Below are 17,571 nucleotides of genomic sequence, written 5' to 3'. Positions count from 1 at the left end.
TCTCAATGTCACACAAGCTTTGTGTGAAACGCAGACCTTAATCTTAGTCGTAATTCACACAAAAGCTTTTCCTCTCATTCTTGCTTTTCAAACAGAAAATCAGTTTGTTGTTTACATCCACTAAGCTTAAAGCATGCCTGAAACCATAAAAGGAGAAAAAGTGGAAAATGTTCTCAAACCTCATTGGTTCTTGCAGATATAGTATAGTAATGCTTTTATGTTTAAACCTTACACTGTGAAGGGTGAAAACTAACTGGCCTTATTGGTGCTTTACACACTTATAAAAGAACAAAATAAGAACATGAACCTTATCCAAATTGCAATCATGCTATTTTGTTATTGCACGCAACATTTATAATGGAAAGTCATTTCTCATATACAGTGTATCAATAGTCCTACTCATATAGCCTCATGTTTCAAACCAATTAGATTTCATCCCATACAAATGTTACAAAGTTTCTCAGAGCTGTTTTGATCTCTTTCCTCCAGTAGAGGGACTTCTAGTGTAGCTGGTACCAGTATTCTTCTCACAGAATAGTCATACATACAGTTCTAATGGGTAAAATGAATAATTAAAGCTGTTAAATATATTCTCACAGCAAGCACATCTAGTTTAAAGTGAATATTTAATGGTCAACACACCATCTCATCTCAAAGCAAACAGTGAAAAGGCACATTTCCAATCCCAAATATTAAAGGGAACAAAATATAACATCTGCATTTAAATATAAATCTGTAAAGTTACATTTTTTTGAACAGTGACTAAATATTGTTAGTACAAATCAACACAGATACTTACAAACACCAATACAACATGGCCCCAGTATGATGCATACACTTTATCAGAAGAAAACTAGTGTGGATCAATGTGAAGGCCTTTTGTGTTGCAAGGTCATGTGAATGACCATTTGAAGTAATAGAATGAGAAAGTACAGTAGAAAGAGTCATTTCCTCTTGTTTCTTTTTCTCCATTCAGTACTCCTTTGTCCATTATTATGAGTCACTATTTTCTTCGTCTTCCTCTGCCTCATCAGATTTCTCAGCATCCTGAGAATCAGAACTTGTGTCATTGGTGTCGACTGCAAATGGGTCCTCTCCCTGTAAAACAAAAAGATATCCCATTAAATATTGTTAAAAAAAAAAAAAAAAAAAACATATTTTCTATCTATATCATTGACTTGATTGCACAGATACCATTTAAACTGAGCTGAGCTGGATGATGATGACAATCACTGAATTTAATGAGGAACTGCCTTTAACTGAAAAATTAGTGTTTACTATTGTCATTTTGCATTATTGACACTGTTTTCCTTATTGATGCTGTGCAGTTGCTTTGAGACATCTGTATTGTTAAAAACACTGTATAAATAAAGGTGACTTGACTCCTAAATGTGCTCCAAAATGCCACAAATGTCATTACCTTCATGTACTTCTCATAGCGCACCTTCACATTGTCATTATTTATTATTGCTTTAGCTGTGACCACACTGTCTCTTTTTAACTGCTCCTTATAAGCCTTTAAGTGGGGGTAAAAACACAAGACGTACAAGCAAAATGAGAAAAAGGCCATATGTAAGACAAAAATTATGATATTTTGAGAAGAGAGGAGAGAGTCATGTTACCACTTTGCTCGTGAGGTGAGTGAGTGAATGAAGATGTTGCTGTACAGAGCTGAAAACCAAAGGAATGTGAATGTCACATGCAACACAATAAACCACCTCCATCCTTCTCATGTAGTCCTCTTCGGTCACCCCTGTAGGAACAAGAGGTTTAAATAGAATCTGTCAGTACGTGCGTCTTTGTAGAATGCAAGATGATAAAGCCTCAAAGCGTCAAGTGTTCAAAAAAGTACTTGTACATCAGTACAACAGTGTACTGATTTATCATATTATGTATATTTATGTAATGTTGGCTTAAGCGGAGTCATACCTTCCATTATCTTTGCCCATTCATCTTTGCTTCGTCCACAGGAAAACTTAAGTTTGTGTAATGTAGAGACAGTTTTATGAAACTTGTGAACCATGCAATCCTGTGCAATATTAGAATGGGGTAAGTGTACTTCAACATATATAATAAAAATCCAGACTAAAACAGCAAGAAAGAAAAAAATTTAAAAAGTCTTACATGCAAAAAACTGATGACCTTGTCATCAAATTTGGCTTGTCGTCGTATATAGTCAAGAGTCTCTGTGTGATACGTGCTTCCAAAATGTTTCTCAATGTCTTTGTCTTCAAACGTGTGGAATTTACAAAAAGCACATGTAAAAGCCCACCTAAAAATTTTGTACAAATTTTAATTCTTTAGCCTTTTTACATTTCACAAGCCAACATTTCGCTGCTTAGTTATCAAGTTCTGCCTCAAATAATATATATATATACAGTAGATTTAAATAATAAATTAATATCCAGCAAGCGAGGAGTCAGTTGAAATTTCATTGTTTACCTGTACTTATCTCCATATTTTTCATGATTCTTCTCTCGTCGCCTTCTGCGCTTCTCTCTGGCTCGAACTTTCTTACCAAGCTCTGTGCTCACATATTAAACCATGCTTGCAATGAATCATGCTGTGAGATACAACTTTTTTTCAAATGTAATAAACAATAGAATATAAAAGCCATACCATGCTCTTTATTTATTTCCTTGGTTTGGGAAGAAATACAACTGTCCTGTAGAAAAGACAAACTCTAGTATCACACAACTGATTTTGTGGCATCTTTGATTGTAAATTCTTACCTTTGAAATGTGTGGTCCTAAAAAAGCACAAAAAAAGTGATGCAAGTCAACATTTTAGAAAAATCCAGTGAAGAAAGTGCAACAATTTAATAATTTTAAATCATGTTTGGTCCATCAAAGTAGTGCATCACATACCCACAATGCTGATTATGCTGGGAGTTGCTCTTACTATCCTCTTTTTTTTAACCATCTTGCAAGGAGGTACTGGTTCCATCATCTTCCTCTTGGTACCTCGAAACACCAAAGCAGATGCTTTTGAGTAGAATCTCTCTATGCAAATAGATGGGTTCTGACTAGAGCACTGTGGAAGAGAACAGATAAAGAAAATTCAACAATGAAAGTCATTGCTTTTGCTCAACGAATAAACTAGACACCAGACCTACCCCTACATCTTGTCCTTTGTCCTCCGTTACAACAGCACCTCTTCCGCGGTAGTTTCTGTGCACGTATGGGTGCATGTCTCTGCCCCGTGAGCCAATCGGCGCTGGCCGAGAGTGTGAAGGAGAGTACAGGCTGGAGGAATCCGAGAGGTTGGATGTTGAATATTCACTCTCTCTGCCGCTGTCCAAAAACGGAGACCTGGACCTTTGGGAAGACATGAGGAAAGGCCTGTCCCAGTTTGATAAGACGTCTGCTCCCATAGTAGATGAACAGGTGTCACTGTACTCTCCATTTGAATTATCAAAAACGCTATCTGTATCTTCAGTATTCAAGGACCCAAGTCCAAAAGAATCATAGGCACCATATCTGATGAAAACATTAATAGTAGCACTTTACAGCAAGACATTAACATTTCATTAACATACATAAAATCATTTATATAATACAACTATACAATAAAAAAAAAAAAATATATATATATATATTTATTTATTTATTTATTTTTTAACCAAGGAAGATCCCCTGACAATTGTTACCTGTCAGAGTCGTTGGTCTCCAAGGACTCAGAGGATGCAAACGATCCAAATAATGGCTGACTGTAGCATTTCCCTGTGCATTTGACAAGTGAAAGTGATTATTTGAGAATGCTATGTGAATGTACCTCATTCAGAAACAACAAGTACAAGACAGAAGTATATAACATTGTAGCAATATAAGAGTGAAGATTAAATTACCTGAATTGTCAGCGGATGATGGGAACATTTCATCCTTTATAGTAAGTCCTTAAAAAACAGATTGTATAATGTCATAATTAAAGCCTTGATTAAACTAAATCTCCATTAAGGTAGTGTATAACTTTTGATTAAACATAAAATAATGCTAGCAAGTACTGACTCCACATTTATGCTGACAGTTACTGTAAATTAAGCAAAGGGCTGTTATCTTGTAAGGTTTTTAGGGTACTGCATAGAGTACTGATTTTATAAGACAACTAATAGTTTTTTTTTTTTAGAAGACCATTTATAAAAAAAAAAAAAAGAAAATAAAAAAAATGTCATGCCATTAAATGGGAGATGAAATAATATGGTTTGTCATAAAACACTTGTGGACAGTACAAACAGTGACACATATAAACTACTCTATGGGCCTTTGCGAGACAATCAACACCCCAGTGTTAGTTTTGTCCTTGTGTTTGGATACTCTTTTCAACATTTACATGAAACAGAAAACCTTTACATCGATTCTCACTTTTATTTAACCAAAATGTGTGTTTTATGGCGTGGGAAATGTTACATTATCTGGCATGCTGGCATGGTCATTTACTTATTTTATTTTTTCGTAAGTATTATGCACATTTATGCAAACCAAAAACATAACATTTAGCAATTAACTAAAAAGTCTAAATGCCTTTGCAAGGAATTGAAACTAGGTCCTCGTTTAAAACGTACAGATTTTTGCGTTTCATCGATTCCTTTTCAACAAAAGTGACGTTATTTCAAAATAAAACGTAAAGGAATCCTCACTTACCACATAAACGAGGGTCAGTCAGTCATACTGCGTAAAATTAACGCAGGTGTCACTGAAATCATTTCCCGCTAGAAACAAACTAAGCAACAGTGTCAAGAAACTTTAGAGCCAACTTGCGACAACAATTCTGCTACTTCATAACCATATGCTAATCACAGTTGTCTTCCTCCAGAGGGCGCTAGTGGTTCACAAACCAAACTTACACTCAGTCCCCTATTCGGGACATTCAAATACTTTTGGACTCACTGAAGGCATTTCTACTATAAAATAGGCCTATTTAATCGGATTGATACAGCCTTACAATGTTTTGAATCTAAACTAAATAATTAAATACACGACTTTTCCAGTAATCACAAACAACTGTGTTTGGTCTGTCCTGATCAGCGCTCTGAAAGGTTACTGGAACCACGTGACAATGCCGTATTTTTATTTTTATTTTTTTTTAGCCTCAGCACATTCAGTTAAACAGTTAACACCTGTCAGATAGTAGCAATATCCTTTATATATTAATTATTCACATTGAATAGTTCAATGAGAATTAATAATGTTCATTTAAGGTAACCACTCAAGAGACAAATTTAGACCCACCAAACTTCGCCCCTTTGTGATATCAGGTTGTCATTTAGTCATTCATTCCTTCATTCAATCACTCATTTATTCGTTCTTTCGTCCATTTAGAGCAGCAAAATAATATTTGTAATACTCTCAAGACGTTATATTATCCTTCACCACTAGAGGGAGCTCAAACCTAAACCACTGTGCTAGGACTCCACTGACTGAAAAGTCGCAACTAGCAAGACATTTCATGGCGAAATTAGTTGAGATATGATTTATTAAAGGGTCTTATTTTGAAATACTATACTAGTATAACTCTGTACATATTAAAAGTTATATTGCACATTATTATATTTGACTTCCTTAATATTTAGGTTAGTTTTTAGTTAATAATGCTGTATTGCAGTGGTTCATAATCCTGGACCTGGGCCTCGGGACCCACGGTCTGCAAATGAACTGAGGGTGTCAGATAAAGGAGACAAACAAAATGTGCAAAGCAGGGGTCCCTAGGACCAGAATGAAGAACCACTACTGTAAAAAAAAAAAAAAAAATGTACATTTCAAACAACACGGACACCAATATACATTTTAATGTATTTATTATATGAAAAATTGCAAGTTGCAAATTTAACATCCTTTCAAACAAAACGTGATTAGGAGCAAAGCAGACTAAATTCATTCTCCTTTCCATCAAAACCATGAAGGGATGCAGCTTTAGGCTACATTCAAGGCTGAAGAAGAATACACCTTAAAGTAGCTTGCTGAAAAAGAAAACATTTCCTTTATTCTGAAAATAAGTACTCAGTATAAATGAACAACAGGTGTTTTATGTACCTAAACTGACACAATGTATTTTTTGTATGGTAGAATCATTTCAAATCAGGTACATCCTAGTAAAACTATTAGTACAGGAATGGAACATAAATTAATAAATCTCTACATAAATGAACAAACAAACAAACAAACGTTCATTCCAAACATCAAACAGAATCAACAAATAGTTATATTGTACGAAACCTATATAGTGATCTAATTTATAGTCACATAAAACATTGAAACTCAACTTTAGATTCATATGTAGTTATAATTATTGAATTGTCACACATGTATCAAAAATGATTTTCAAGCCTCATCTGGCACGACATCAAGATTCTTCAGGGGTCACAAAGATACCAGTTACAGGTCAGACCCTGCAGCATTTCAGTAGGACAAATATAACAGTGTGGGAAGTGTAATTTCACAAAATGACAAGAAAACACTTCAGTGGAATGCAAACTGGTCAACAACAACAAAAAAATAATAATAAAATAAAATAATTGTTCCAAATTGGTTTTAATAAACAAAACAAAAATACAATAGACATTATCCAAATGATTAAATTACTATTTCCCACTCCAATCCATGTACACTACAGGTAAATGAAATACCATCCAGTCTATTGAAAACTTTCATAAACAATTGAATGCTTTGAAGCAAACACCACTCAATCTATGTCAACAATTAATTAAAGCAGCTAAATATTATTGATACCCTTTACTTTTTAAGAGAACAGTTCCACATCCTCTTCATGCAAATTACTGGCTTAAAATAAAATAAGGAAATGGTTTTAAGTTTCAGGGTGCAACAGTGAAACCATTTATGTTATTATATAATCTTTAAAAGGGATAGTTTACCAAATTTAAATTGTGTCTTAATTTACTCAACCTAATGTTATTTCAAACCTGTATGACTTCATTCTGTAGAACATAATGCACATACAATAAATTATATTAATTAAAATAAAATATGAAATTTAATGTGATCCAAACAACTAATTATTTTTACCAGGTTGTCTAGATGTCTGGAATGACATTAGGATGAGTAAATGATAACAATCCTGATTTTTTTCATTCAACTACAAAAATTATTAAATCTTGACTTTGTTTTCTTCATTTATGACAGATTTGTTCCTTTGTCAAGAAAAATGAAACGACAAATGTTCAGGTTAGGGACATCTTACATCTAATCCAGCATTGGCATGAATATTGATCCTCCGCATATGTCAAGTCAATATTTTCGTGCATTCGCCTAAAACGCAGACTTTGTGGACATGCACAGCACAGACAGAGCAAGGTAACTTAAAACAGTCACAGTAACATTCACACAATGCAAGCATTTTCATTACTTTAACTAGCCAGTAAGGGCTAACAGTAAAACAGATGGTAATCATACAGTTACAGGCTAACATATATTACTAATATTATATATATATATATATATATATATATATATATATATATATATATATATATATATAAAATGGCAATTTACCAATACATGTCTACTGGAGGTTTAGAGCATTAAGGACCATGCAGTGTATACACATTACAGGTCTGTCCCATCATTTGTTGTTATATACAAAACATGCACAAGTCAAATGAGGTCAACATGACTTATGCATTACTCCTATAGCCCACATGAAAGGATGATGTTAATAGGAAAAGGCTATTTTATTCCCAAAACCTGCAAAGACTAAAGGTATCTTGTGCATCGCACCGCATCAACAAACATTGTTATTCAGTCCCAAGTATTTTGGTTTATAGACATTGAATAGGTGGGCAGTTTGAAAAAGGTCAAACAGATATTAACGGAGGCATAAAATGCACTGTTTGATTGAATCTTGGACAGATATGATAACTTTGTATCAATGCTAACATTCAGTTTCTTAAACACTTCAGAGCACAACTTAAATTACTTTAGTGCACTTTTATCTAAACCCAATACCAGGGAGACTTTTTCACTTTTTTCTTTTGCACTTAGTCGAGTACAGTAGTTGTGATTAACTTTATAATAATATGTCAGTTGTTGTTCTGGGTTCTCCCAAACAAATACAATCAATAATGACACCACAATACACAATGCATGTGATGCAGACTGTGCGGATAACAGCTGGTGAAAATGTTAACATGAATGCGACTGAAAATGAACAGAAAACAAAAGTGATCTGTTATACTTCCACTGTTACATGGACAAATTATAAAAACAAACAAAAACATTTTAAAAGAACAAAAACCCATGCAGACAGGCATAATCATCTCAAACGATTGAATAATTCTCAAGAATTCTATGCACTAAGCATAGTTAAAATTCACAAACGTTTACATTGGCCTGCCGGCAATTTGTTTTGGCCTGTGCAAAAAAAATGACATTGAATGTAAAAACATAAGTTTTGATACTGGACTCATTCCTTACACATAAAACATCCATTCATGCCAATCACAGTCCTGGATAAAACAACAAAGCTTTTTTTTTTTATAAAAGAAAAACAAACAAACATAAGTACTGAACACTGCCTTTTGCACACTCTGATTCCGTTCACTCAGAAAACCATCTAGCTAGGTTTTTTCTGATCCACACTCACACTCCGTTAGCAAAATTAGCACTGGTCTCCTGACTTATGCTCTCTTTGACCTCTAGGGGCAGTGTATCAAAAAGGTGGTCTTCCACAATGAGACCATTTCTGCGCAAGAGTCGGCACAGGCCAAGCTGTGCGGGCAGGCGATCCAGGCAGTTCCCCTTCAGCTCAAGATGAGTCAGCTGCTGCGCCTGCCCGATTTTCTCTGGCAGCGTTGAGATGCAATTGTGCCCAAGGGATAGGCTACGCAACTTTGTGCATTTGAACAGCTGCTTGGGTACCACTTCCACCTTGTTTCCTGTGATGGCGAAATGCTGTAGATTCTGGAGAAACCCCACCTCTGGAGGAATCACTACGATGGAGTTGTGACTAACATCCAGGTATCTTAGTTTAAGAAGATTGAACAGAGTGGTAGGCAAGGTCTCTAGTTTGTTATGTGACAGATAGAGGAACTCTAGGTTTTTTACGAGACTTATGGACAATGGAATGGAAGTGATTTTATTGTGCCACAGTTTGAGGGAGTTAAGCCGTTTGAGGTGTTGGAAGCTGATGACCTCTTCAATGGTACGGATATTGTTCGATTTCAAGTCCAACTCCTGCAGGTTGGTCAAACTAAAAATTGCATGTGGTATCCGCTCCAATTCACAATTGAGCAGCTCCAGTTCAGCCAGATTCATCATCTTTTTCAAGCTGTTCAACACGAAGAGTTTAGTACCATCATTGTGAACCACAAGTTTGATCAGGTGGGGTGATAAGTCTGTGATGTTAGTCGGGATCTTGGTAAGGTTGCTCTTCAGATGTAGGATCTTTAGATGCCTCAAGTCCCTGAGGGAATCTAATCCTATCATTTTGTTATTCTCGGAGTTCAAGTTTCCCACCAAGTAGAGCTCTCTCAAGTTCTTCAGCATGTAAACCCAAGTGGGAATCTCTCCTACGTCCGTAAACTTGACATGAAGGCACCGGAGGTGATCGCGGAGGAAACTGAATGCAGTCTGTTCGACTTTGGCGGGGCAGTGGTAAAAGTGCAACTCGTGGAGGTTGATCATCTGGGAGATTTTCGCTGTGATACGTGCCTCTGGGATGAGTTCTAGTTTCAGGACCTCTACATCTGTGAGGTCAAAGACCGCATCAGGAACACCCGAGAGCATAAAAAGATGCAGCTCAAGCTTGTCCTTGGCATTGCGAGTCACGTGTTGGCGTAGTTTCTCAAAGGTCCACTCGTGGTTTAAGCTGATTTCCCGCAGTTTGTTCTCACTTACCTCTGAGAGAAAGACACCGAAACGTTTCGAGTACAATTGGTCATACTGGTCCACCATGTGTAGGAGGAAAGCAAAGTCATTCTTCACATCTGGGATATCACTAAAACTGCTTTCTTCACGAACTTTCTCAAAAGAGTACTCTTTAAGAGGCCGTCTAAACAGCCAAAAGAGAGTGTAAATGCAAACCAAGCCATAAACAAAAATGAGAACAATGTAGCTAACAAGGAGTTTTTTCAACATGAAAGCCATGTTATGGGTGCATTTAAATTTTGCGTATCCAGTTAAGTGCTTAATTTCGGGCTCACAATCATGGTCGAATTTAATGGACGTGACAAAGGTCATGGTGTAGCATAGAATCAGAATGAATTTGACAGTTTTTATTATCGTTTGAGCTACATAGAGTTTGTAGATCATGTCGCTGTCTTCGACATGTGTGCGGAACTTCCTCACTTTCTCAAAAAGTGCTTTAGCTTGCTCTCCATCTTTCTTATCAAGTATAGTCATACTTGGAACCTCAATGACTGGCTTCTCTGCAGAAAACTTAATGCTAGATTTTGTGAGCATGGGTGTGGACTGATTTGGACTTCCCTCCTCACTGCTGGTCGAAAGGTGCTTTGGTAACATAGAGGCTCCAGTCAATCTCTGTTTATTTTCTTCGGAGTCTTCACAGGCTGTCTCAGACAATGCCTTGGTCGTCCAAGGGGACTCAAAACATTTCCCCAAAATAGACACAAAATGCTCAATTTTGGAACTGGTCTTTGGATACTTGAACCAAAAGTTACTGCTTACCATGAGAACAATAGTGTGAATGAGAGCTAGATATGGAAAGTATTTTGAATACCACGGGAGGGCAACATGGTAGCACATCTGATTAACAAAGACATACTGCTGAAAATCCAGATTTGTTCGTAAACCCCTTGGCTGAGGTTGCTTGCCAGAAGACAACTGTGGGAAGTCTTGGACAATGCTGTTGGTTTGTTCTTTGCTTGTTAAAGGTGCAGCTGCCAATGTCACATGGTCTCCTCCTGTCCCTGAGCCAAAAGCTTTCTCTGGTGGCCTTTCCGTGGGTACAGGGGTTTGGTACGATTCCAGAACAGGAAGGCAAACCACCTGATCTTTGGTTAACTGCATGGTCCCGGCAAATATGGCCAGCATTAGCATGACCACACCCAGGTAATCCATAAAGACGTCCCACCATGGTTTCAGTATCCGATAAGTTGGCTGGATGTCATTTAGAGAGGCAACTTCTGTGAGGGTAAACATTCCTACATGAAGACATAAAAACAAAAACAAATATTTAGTATATAGTATTATCAATGTCAAATAAGAGTGTCTGAGAAAAGAGCAAATCTTAAAAAAAAAGTGTCTCATTAAAAACACATGTACCAACTTCTTGCATGTTTACTCTGTATTAATGATTGATCTCATAATCCAATTAAATTTATATTTTACAATTTAGTATTTTTTCTTTTTTCCAATTTAATAAGTGTTGTGGTGTTATCATGAAGTGTATACGTCAAAAAAAAAAGTTCACTGTAAAAAAAAGTCACACCACATGACATTTTACAACCCAAATTAAGTTTGCCTTGTCAAAGAGATCAAATTATCTGACATTTAATACCTAAAATCTTATATGTACAATACCTGAATATTGACCAAGCATTTTGATTTGATGAATATTTCTTGGTCCTACGCCTTCGACAGAATATATAAATAAATTTATACCACGTAACTTAAGTTATGATTGCAATAGGGATGTGAAGAGAACTTTAACCAGCATAAAAAAATAATAATAATTCTCAAGACAATCTCCTATTGCACCTTTAAATACACATCAAATATAAAACATTTAATTTTTGTTCGTTCTTTAAGCTAATAAACATAATCAAGTGCCTCAATATTACACCCCATGCTATGTGAAATACAGGCTTGACATAACATAAGTCTCATACTCATATTCCATTAAATCAATGTACAGTGCAAATGCAAGGAGTGGCCTAATACACCGCTAAAGATAACAAATGGTCCCGTCGTTTGGGGAGACATCCTAGTGCATCTGTCCTGTATCACTTTTCACAGCACAGAGCTGGATCACTGCTCAGGCACTAAAGCACTGCATTAGACTTTCTTATTAGATTATCAGCCTTAGTGGGCCCCTACTGTACTGCATGAAGATAACAGTACTGCAGTGGTTAGCCTCACCAAAGACAATATTGTCTTTAGTATCAAGTTGCAAGTCTCTGCTCTAATATTCAGGGTTTTTGCAGGGGTACTATTGATGTGTAGAGCTCAACTTTCACATTGCTAAGACTTACCCATAAACATCCAATAGACAAAATTAAATGACCTTCTCACTGGCAAGAAACAATTGACTGAATGTCATAATGATTAATTAACTTGTATTTCACTTGGCTGTTATTTATATAAATCATAAATGTTTTGACTAACAAGAATCCATTGTTAGATGATTGAGTTATTCTCCTTAAAGCAATGTGATATCAGATTACATGTACGATTACTTAATACTTTTAATATTTCCATGAGGCATTTTGCACATAATTTACTGCCTGTAGGATCTACTAATAAAACAAAGTCTAGACTTGTTTCACAAGACAATCACATTCCATCCAAGTCACAAGTGCTTTGTTCTTGCGCTTCGCCTGTCTTACAGATCTTTTGTTCAAACCTTACATTGCCTTTGATGCAAGAGGTACTCGAAGAAGTATAAGGAAAATGTCTAAATTCAAAATATATAACATTTTGTATTTTGGTTAATAAATGTAAATAAAAAAATAATATTATATTTTATATATATATATATATATATATAGTGTGTCAGATATTTAAAGACTAGAGTTAGTTACAGTAGTAGCAGTATATGCAGATGTCCTTTCTCTGCATTAATTAGTCTCTAATTTAGTGCAATTACACAATAGCTTATTTAGCCAAGTCAGATAGCTGTAAACGACAATTACTACTTTCTTAGTGTGTTGCCACGGGGTTAGAAAAGCACACGTGATTTCTCCAAAGGCACATAATTATGTACACATGCATATTAAATGACAGCAAAGAGATAGGACAGTGTGTTCAAAAACTTAGATTCTGGCTGGATATTCCAACAGGGTGATCTATTATAGGTAGATCTGTCATTTTACAAGTATGAACATCTGTAGAGCTCATCACTTCTTTGATGGTACTTTACTGTTAAAAAATTAAATCTGTCTTTTAAAGTAAAAATACAAGCCTACCAAATGAAGTGGAAATTGAGCAAAAAAACAACAACAGCAAGACTGTGAATAATATTAAGTCACCTAATAAATGTAATGACAAAATTGGTAAAGACATCAGTTCCCGAGATCTACAGCTAGAAGGTTACACACACTAACCCTATAAGAGCGGAGATGTTAAGCAGACTTGTTTGCAGATGTCTTGAAGAGTCCTCAATAGGCATTTTCTATTCCTCTGCAAGCAATACATAAACTAATAAATAAAGTATATGATGTGATATGATATGACATACCACAGACTCTCAGACTAATGTACCTTTCATTACACTTGCATTTATACCACTTATAAAACTTTATAACACTTATACAAACAACTCCAGGTAATTACCTTATAACTGGTACTGTATAGATCCAAAGAGCATTTGTTCATTTCCTTAACTACTCTCATCATTCAACATGCTCCACACACCAGTGAACTTTACATGCATCTGATGAACTTACATCACTCAGTGAGTGAATACCGACACTTTCTGAATTCAGGAACAGCCCCACTAAATAATACTGAAAGGTCTGTAACAGGCTCGCTTCTTTTTACTTTTTATATGCTATACGTTCTGTAGCATACTATTTGTTATGTATTTTACATGGTAATTTGCCTATGATCCCCCCCCCCCCCCCCCCCCCAATAGTTTTATAATTTCTAGACGTGTAGAAAGAGGTGCAAGGTGTTAAATACTATAAAACAAAAACAAACAAATAAAAACATAAGTTGACATAAGTTGACCTTAGCAAAGACAAGAGGCTCTGTGGCAGTTACTGGTTGCACTGTTTTAGTAGTCTGATATACATAAACCACTGTCCATGCTGTTTATCCAAATGACGGCATGTTGCAGTGTTTAAAAAACCTATTTGGAAAGGATTTGTCATTTTATCTAATGCTGTTAGATACACAAAAAAATGATTCACTTCATTTTTAAAGATAATTTTGAGGTAAACAAATCGGAAACTGAATTACCTGCCATTTCCTAAAAAAGGGCAAGACAATTGCAATTTAATTTGCTTATTTCTTAAATCTTATTTAAATTTCTTAAATAGTTGCCCCTATTATGCCATTTTAGCAGTTCATAACACTTTTTTGGGCTTCTCCTACAATATGATTACATGCAAGGTCACAAAACGCTTTATTTTTTTATTTTTTTTTATCAGAATATGCATTTAATATCACCTCATTTTCCAGCAATTCTGGAATTCAGAGATTCAGGCTCTCTCAACCCCTCCCTTCCGTGAGCCTGCTCTGCTCTGATTGGTCAGATGGCCTAGTCTGTTGTGATTGGTGAACTGCATACAGCGCATTTGAAACTAAACGGCTATTTCAATAGTTCTGTATTTATATCTATTATTTATCATACTTACAGATTGTGATTCAGTGTAGCAGCTGGTCCAAATAAACAGGATACTGATCCATCTTTCAACAGCAAGTGTTTAGTGAATCCTGCGTTGAACTCCCTGAGATTACAGCAGTCGTCAATTCAATAGAATGACGTGTTTGTGGGCGGGGTCAAGTTGTTTGTGGTCGGTTATGCAAATGTATTATCCCGTGACGAAGTGGGAATCGAATTACTGACGACTCATTTAGGCTGTAGAGAGTCGATTCTTTATTTTGGAATACAATAATTTATTGTGCACTTTCAGCTTTACAACTTTGCAGATTTTTTATATTCACATACAGCTACATTACAAACCGCATGAAAGGCAATATTGGAAATGGCATAATGGGGACAATTTCTTATTTCATTTTTTTTTTAATACAACATTGATACAATAGCTGGGATTCTGACAAATAAATCACAGTTGCATAATTAAATCTGGTGTTTCACTCATTCTTTACCAGTCTACTATGTTGATGAGAAACCTCAGTTTTTAACCATAACTGGGTAACACAACCTCAACCCACAAAAAACACAATTATTATTACAACTAGCCTTATTTAACCTCAGTCTGGGCTTTTACCCAAAAACTAGGTCAAGGCCGCATCTGTTATTCTCATTTGCTGTGTATCAAACAGAATATTTAAATAACAATGTGGTTAACCAATCATGTCTCTTGATGTTGCAGATTTCAGTGTTGGGGCAACCATTTGTATCCTAGTATATGTACAGTTTACTGTAGGTCAGGGAGTTAAAATAAAGCGTTATTGTAATAATGTATGAATTCATGTATGTGCGTATGTGTATGTGTAGAAAAAGGAGGGAAAAAAACAAGATTAAAGGCTGAAACTGAACATCTGTTCATATATGCCAAGTCAAGTGAAAATCAAAAATGTTATTAAGGTCAACCCAAAATTGTAAATATCCTCTGCATATTAACAGGCCAATCCAATATTACCAAATGTGTCTAAAAAATTACAGCAAAAGAAACTGGTAAAACTAAACCTAAATTCACACTAAAAAAAATAAAAAATAAAATAACACTTTAACTTGAAAGCACTGGCTGTCTCAAGCGCAAGTGTCGTCCTGCTGGATACAATTTTAAAGATGGGCAACAGTGTATAATATTATGAAACAAATTATGTAATATGCATTACCCAGAAAATTCATGAATTGGTAACTACTTAACAAGAGACCTGAAATTCACATAGTTATATATTAGCTTGTGCAACTGATTGAACAGTCTATATCGTTTGTACTGACTCCTTCAAAAAAGTGCCCAATATATCTTGCTTCGACTGTTCTTAACTACTCTGACGGTCTTCATAAACACAAACTTAAGACAAGATAGCTATTCGACTATTTGTAATATTTCAGAAATGGGTGCATACCTTAACGTAATATACTTACTGTCTCATATAAACGTCATCAAACGTCATCCATGCAGCACTTCAATTCCTGAATCTGAAACACATTGTATCCACTTGTCCTTGCCGTAATAGGGACACTGCTGTAGTCAGATATGCGGTCCCCTCGCGTGGGAGACGTCCTTTTGAGGGCATTCACGCCATTTGTGTTTCTATACCGGGTCACGACATGTAAACGACAATGGTTTGCTTCCCAGTAACGCGTAAACTGCGAGCAGAACGCGATTTACAGGAACGGACTGGAATATTGCCTATGCACGCAATCCGGTGTCTTGTCATGTCTTCGCGTTTCTGTGCAGATTAACGCCTCTCAGGCAGAAAACCGTTGGAGGTATGAAAACACTTTCCGTGTTAAAGCGGAAAAAGTGTCGGTACAAAAGGACGATTTACTAATCATTTACCCGAGAGGGCTTTATGCACATTTAAAGGGTCCCCGCTCATCTCATTATTATGGTACATTCAGTGCCGCGCGCACAGAGGCAGAGTCAACCAGTCTGCACCAGTTCTCTATTGCATATCCGCCACCTTAAACACCAACAAACACATACACACCGAGGCTCATACATACCTCAAACAAGGTCTGTCATTTTAAAAACGTCAACGCTTCCACTATGTCCATGCGTATGAAATGATGAATGAGAAATGTCTGTTATAAACAGAAATGTACTGTCAAAGAGGAAGTGCATGTGGGCGGGGCTAAAGTTTACGGGAGGATTTACGCGCAAACACCTGACCGGTGTTAAGAAGTTACTAAGCAACCAAACTCCGTTTGTTACACTTGAACTGTTATACATTTGAAGCCACTTTCCACGAATAGGATGATGTTAGGCTAATTCGGAACCGTCAGAAAAAAAAAATAATAATTTGATTTTTATGTCAAATTACAAAGTATGCCAACATGAGTAACGAGTAACATAGCTGCAAATGTAGCCAAAATTAACCTGTCACGCAGAAGGGACTTGTTGACGATTGTTGGTTTGTATTTACTTCTGATTATTATTTTTTCTATTTAGTTTATATATGCAGAATTATTTTGTATAGTGACTCGTTTGTGTAACAGGCATGAACAATGGATGAGACTGATGTATGCAGAATAGGAGAAATCTATCATGATTTCTGTGCCAGATTCCAATAATTTACATTTTATATAGTTCAAATTAGCATAAATGATTCTATTATACATTAAATATGCATAGTTCTAAAATAAAGTTGGCTGAACTCTATACCTAATATTTATGCACCCGGTTTCACAGACAAGGCTTAAGCTAGTCCCAGACTAAATGCATGTTTGAGCTTTCTCAGCTGAAAATATCTTGATCTGACACATCTTAAAATATGTCAGTGCAATTGTTCTGTGTCAAGATACACACCTGTAATATTTTCTTCCAATGATTTTTTTGTAAAAGTTGCTTAAATATCTTAATTTAACTAAGGCCTAGTCCTGGCTTAAGTTAGGACCCGTTTGTGAAACCGGGCCATGATAAACCAGCTAAATGTTAAACTTTATACTTTTTGAGCTTGCATAGGCAGGTAATACTCAACATAAACAATTATAGTGTAATAAAAATCAAAACAATATGCAAATACAGTGTGTAGTTATTACTAGACACCATAAAATAACAGGGGGGAGGGGAGGAAACTC

General features: G+C 35.8%; 2 protein-coding genes across 5 annotated transcripts; both read right to left on the bottom strand.

Annotated features, from left to right (window-relative positions):
* Positions 1-609: 609 nt before the first annotated feature.
* On the bottom strand, positions 610-4,843 carry LOC127959320 (DBIRD complex subunit ZNF326-like). The gene is made up of 13 exons (XM_052558402.1): positions 4,641-4,843; positions 3,848-3,895; positions 3,650-3,722; positions 3,116-3,479; positions 2,868-3,033; positions 2,733-2,749; positions 2,620-2,665; positions 2,443-2,524; positions 2,125-2,272; positions 1,930-2,029; positions 1,623-1,753; positions 1,421-1,516; positions 610-1,098 (listed from the first exon to the last, which is right to left on the bottom strand). The coding sequence occupies exons 2-13, from the start codon at positions 3,873-3,875 to the stop codon at positions 994-996; spliced, it is 1,356 nt and encodes a 451-aa protein (XP_052414362.1). The 5' UTR covers positions 3,876-3,895; positions 4,641-4,843; the 3' UTR covers positions 610-993.
* Positions 4,844-5,777: 934 nt separating this feature from the next.
* lrrc8db (leucine rich repeat containing 8 VRAC subunit Db) lies at positions 5,778-16,631 on the bottom strand. 4 transcript variants are annotated; one of them, XM_052559279.1, is made up of 3 exons: positions 15,913-16,491; positions 14,489-15,238; positions 5,778-11,113 (listed from the first exon to the last, which is right to left on the bottom strand). In XM_052559279.1, the coding sequence occupies exon 3, from the start codon at positions 11,109-11,111 to the stop codon at positions 8,592-8,594; it is 2,520 nt and encodes an 839-aa protein (XP_052415239.1). In that variant the 5' UTR covers positions 11,112-11,113; positions 14,489-15,238; positions 15,913-16,491; the 3' UTR covers positions 5,778-8,591. The 4 variants fall into 4 exon arrangements, with proteins under 4 accessions (XP_052415239.1, XP_052415237.1, XP_052415238.1 ...); XM_052559277.1 differs by lacking the exons at positions 14,489-15,238; positions 15,913-16,491 and adding an exon at positions 16,498-16,631; XM_052559278.1 differs by lacking the exon at positions 14,489-15,238 and having other exon boundaries at positions 15,909-16,491.
* Between the last annotated feature and the right edge of the window lie 940 nt (positions 16,632-17,571).

Source organism: Carassius gibelio, chromosome B6 (assembly GCF_023724105.1).
Source record: "Carassius gibelio isolate Cgi1373 ecotype wild population from Czech Republic chromosome B6, carGib1.2-hapl.c, whole genome shotgun sequence".
Taxonomy (NCBI): domain Eukaryota; kingdom Metazoa; phylum Chordata; class Actinopteri; order Cypriniformes; family Cyprinidae; genus Carassius; species Carassius gibelio.
The sequence above is the reverse complement of the archived record's forward strand: the minus strand, read 5'-3'. Positions and strand labels throughout refer to the sequence as shown.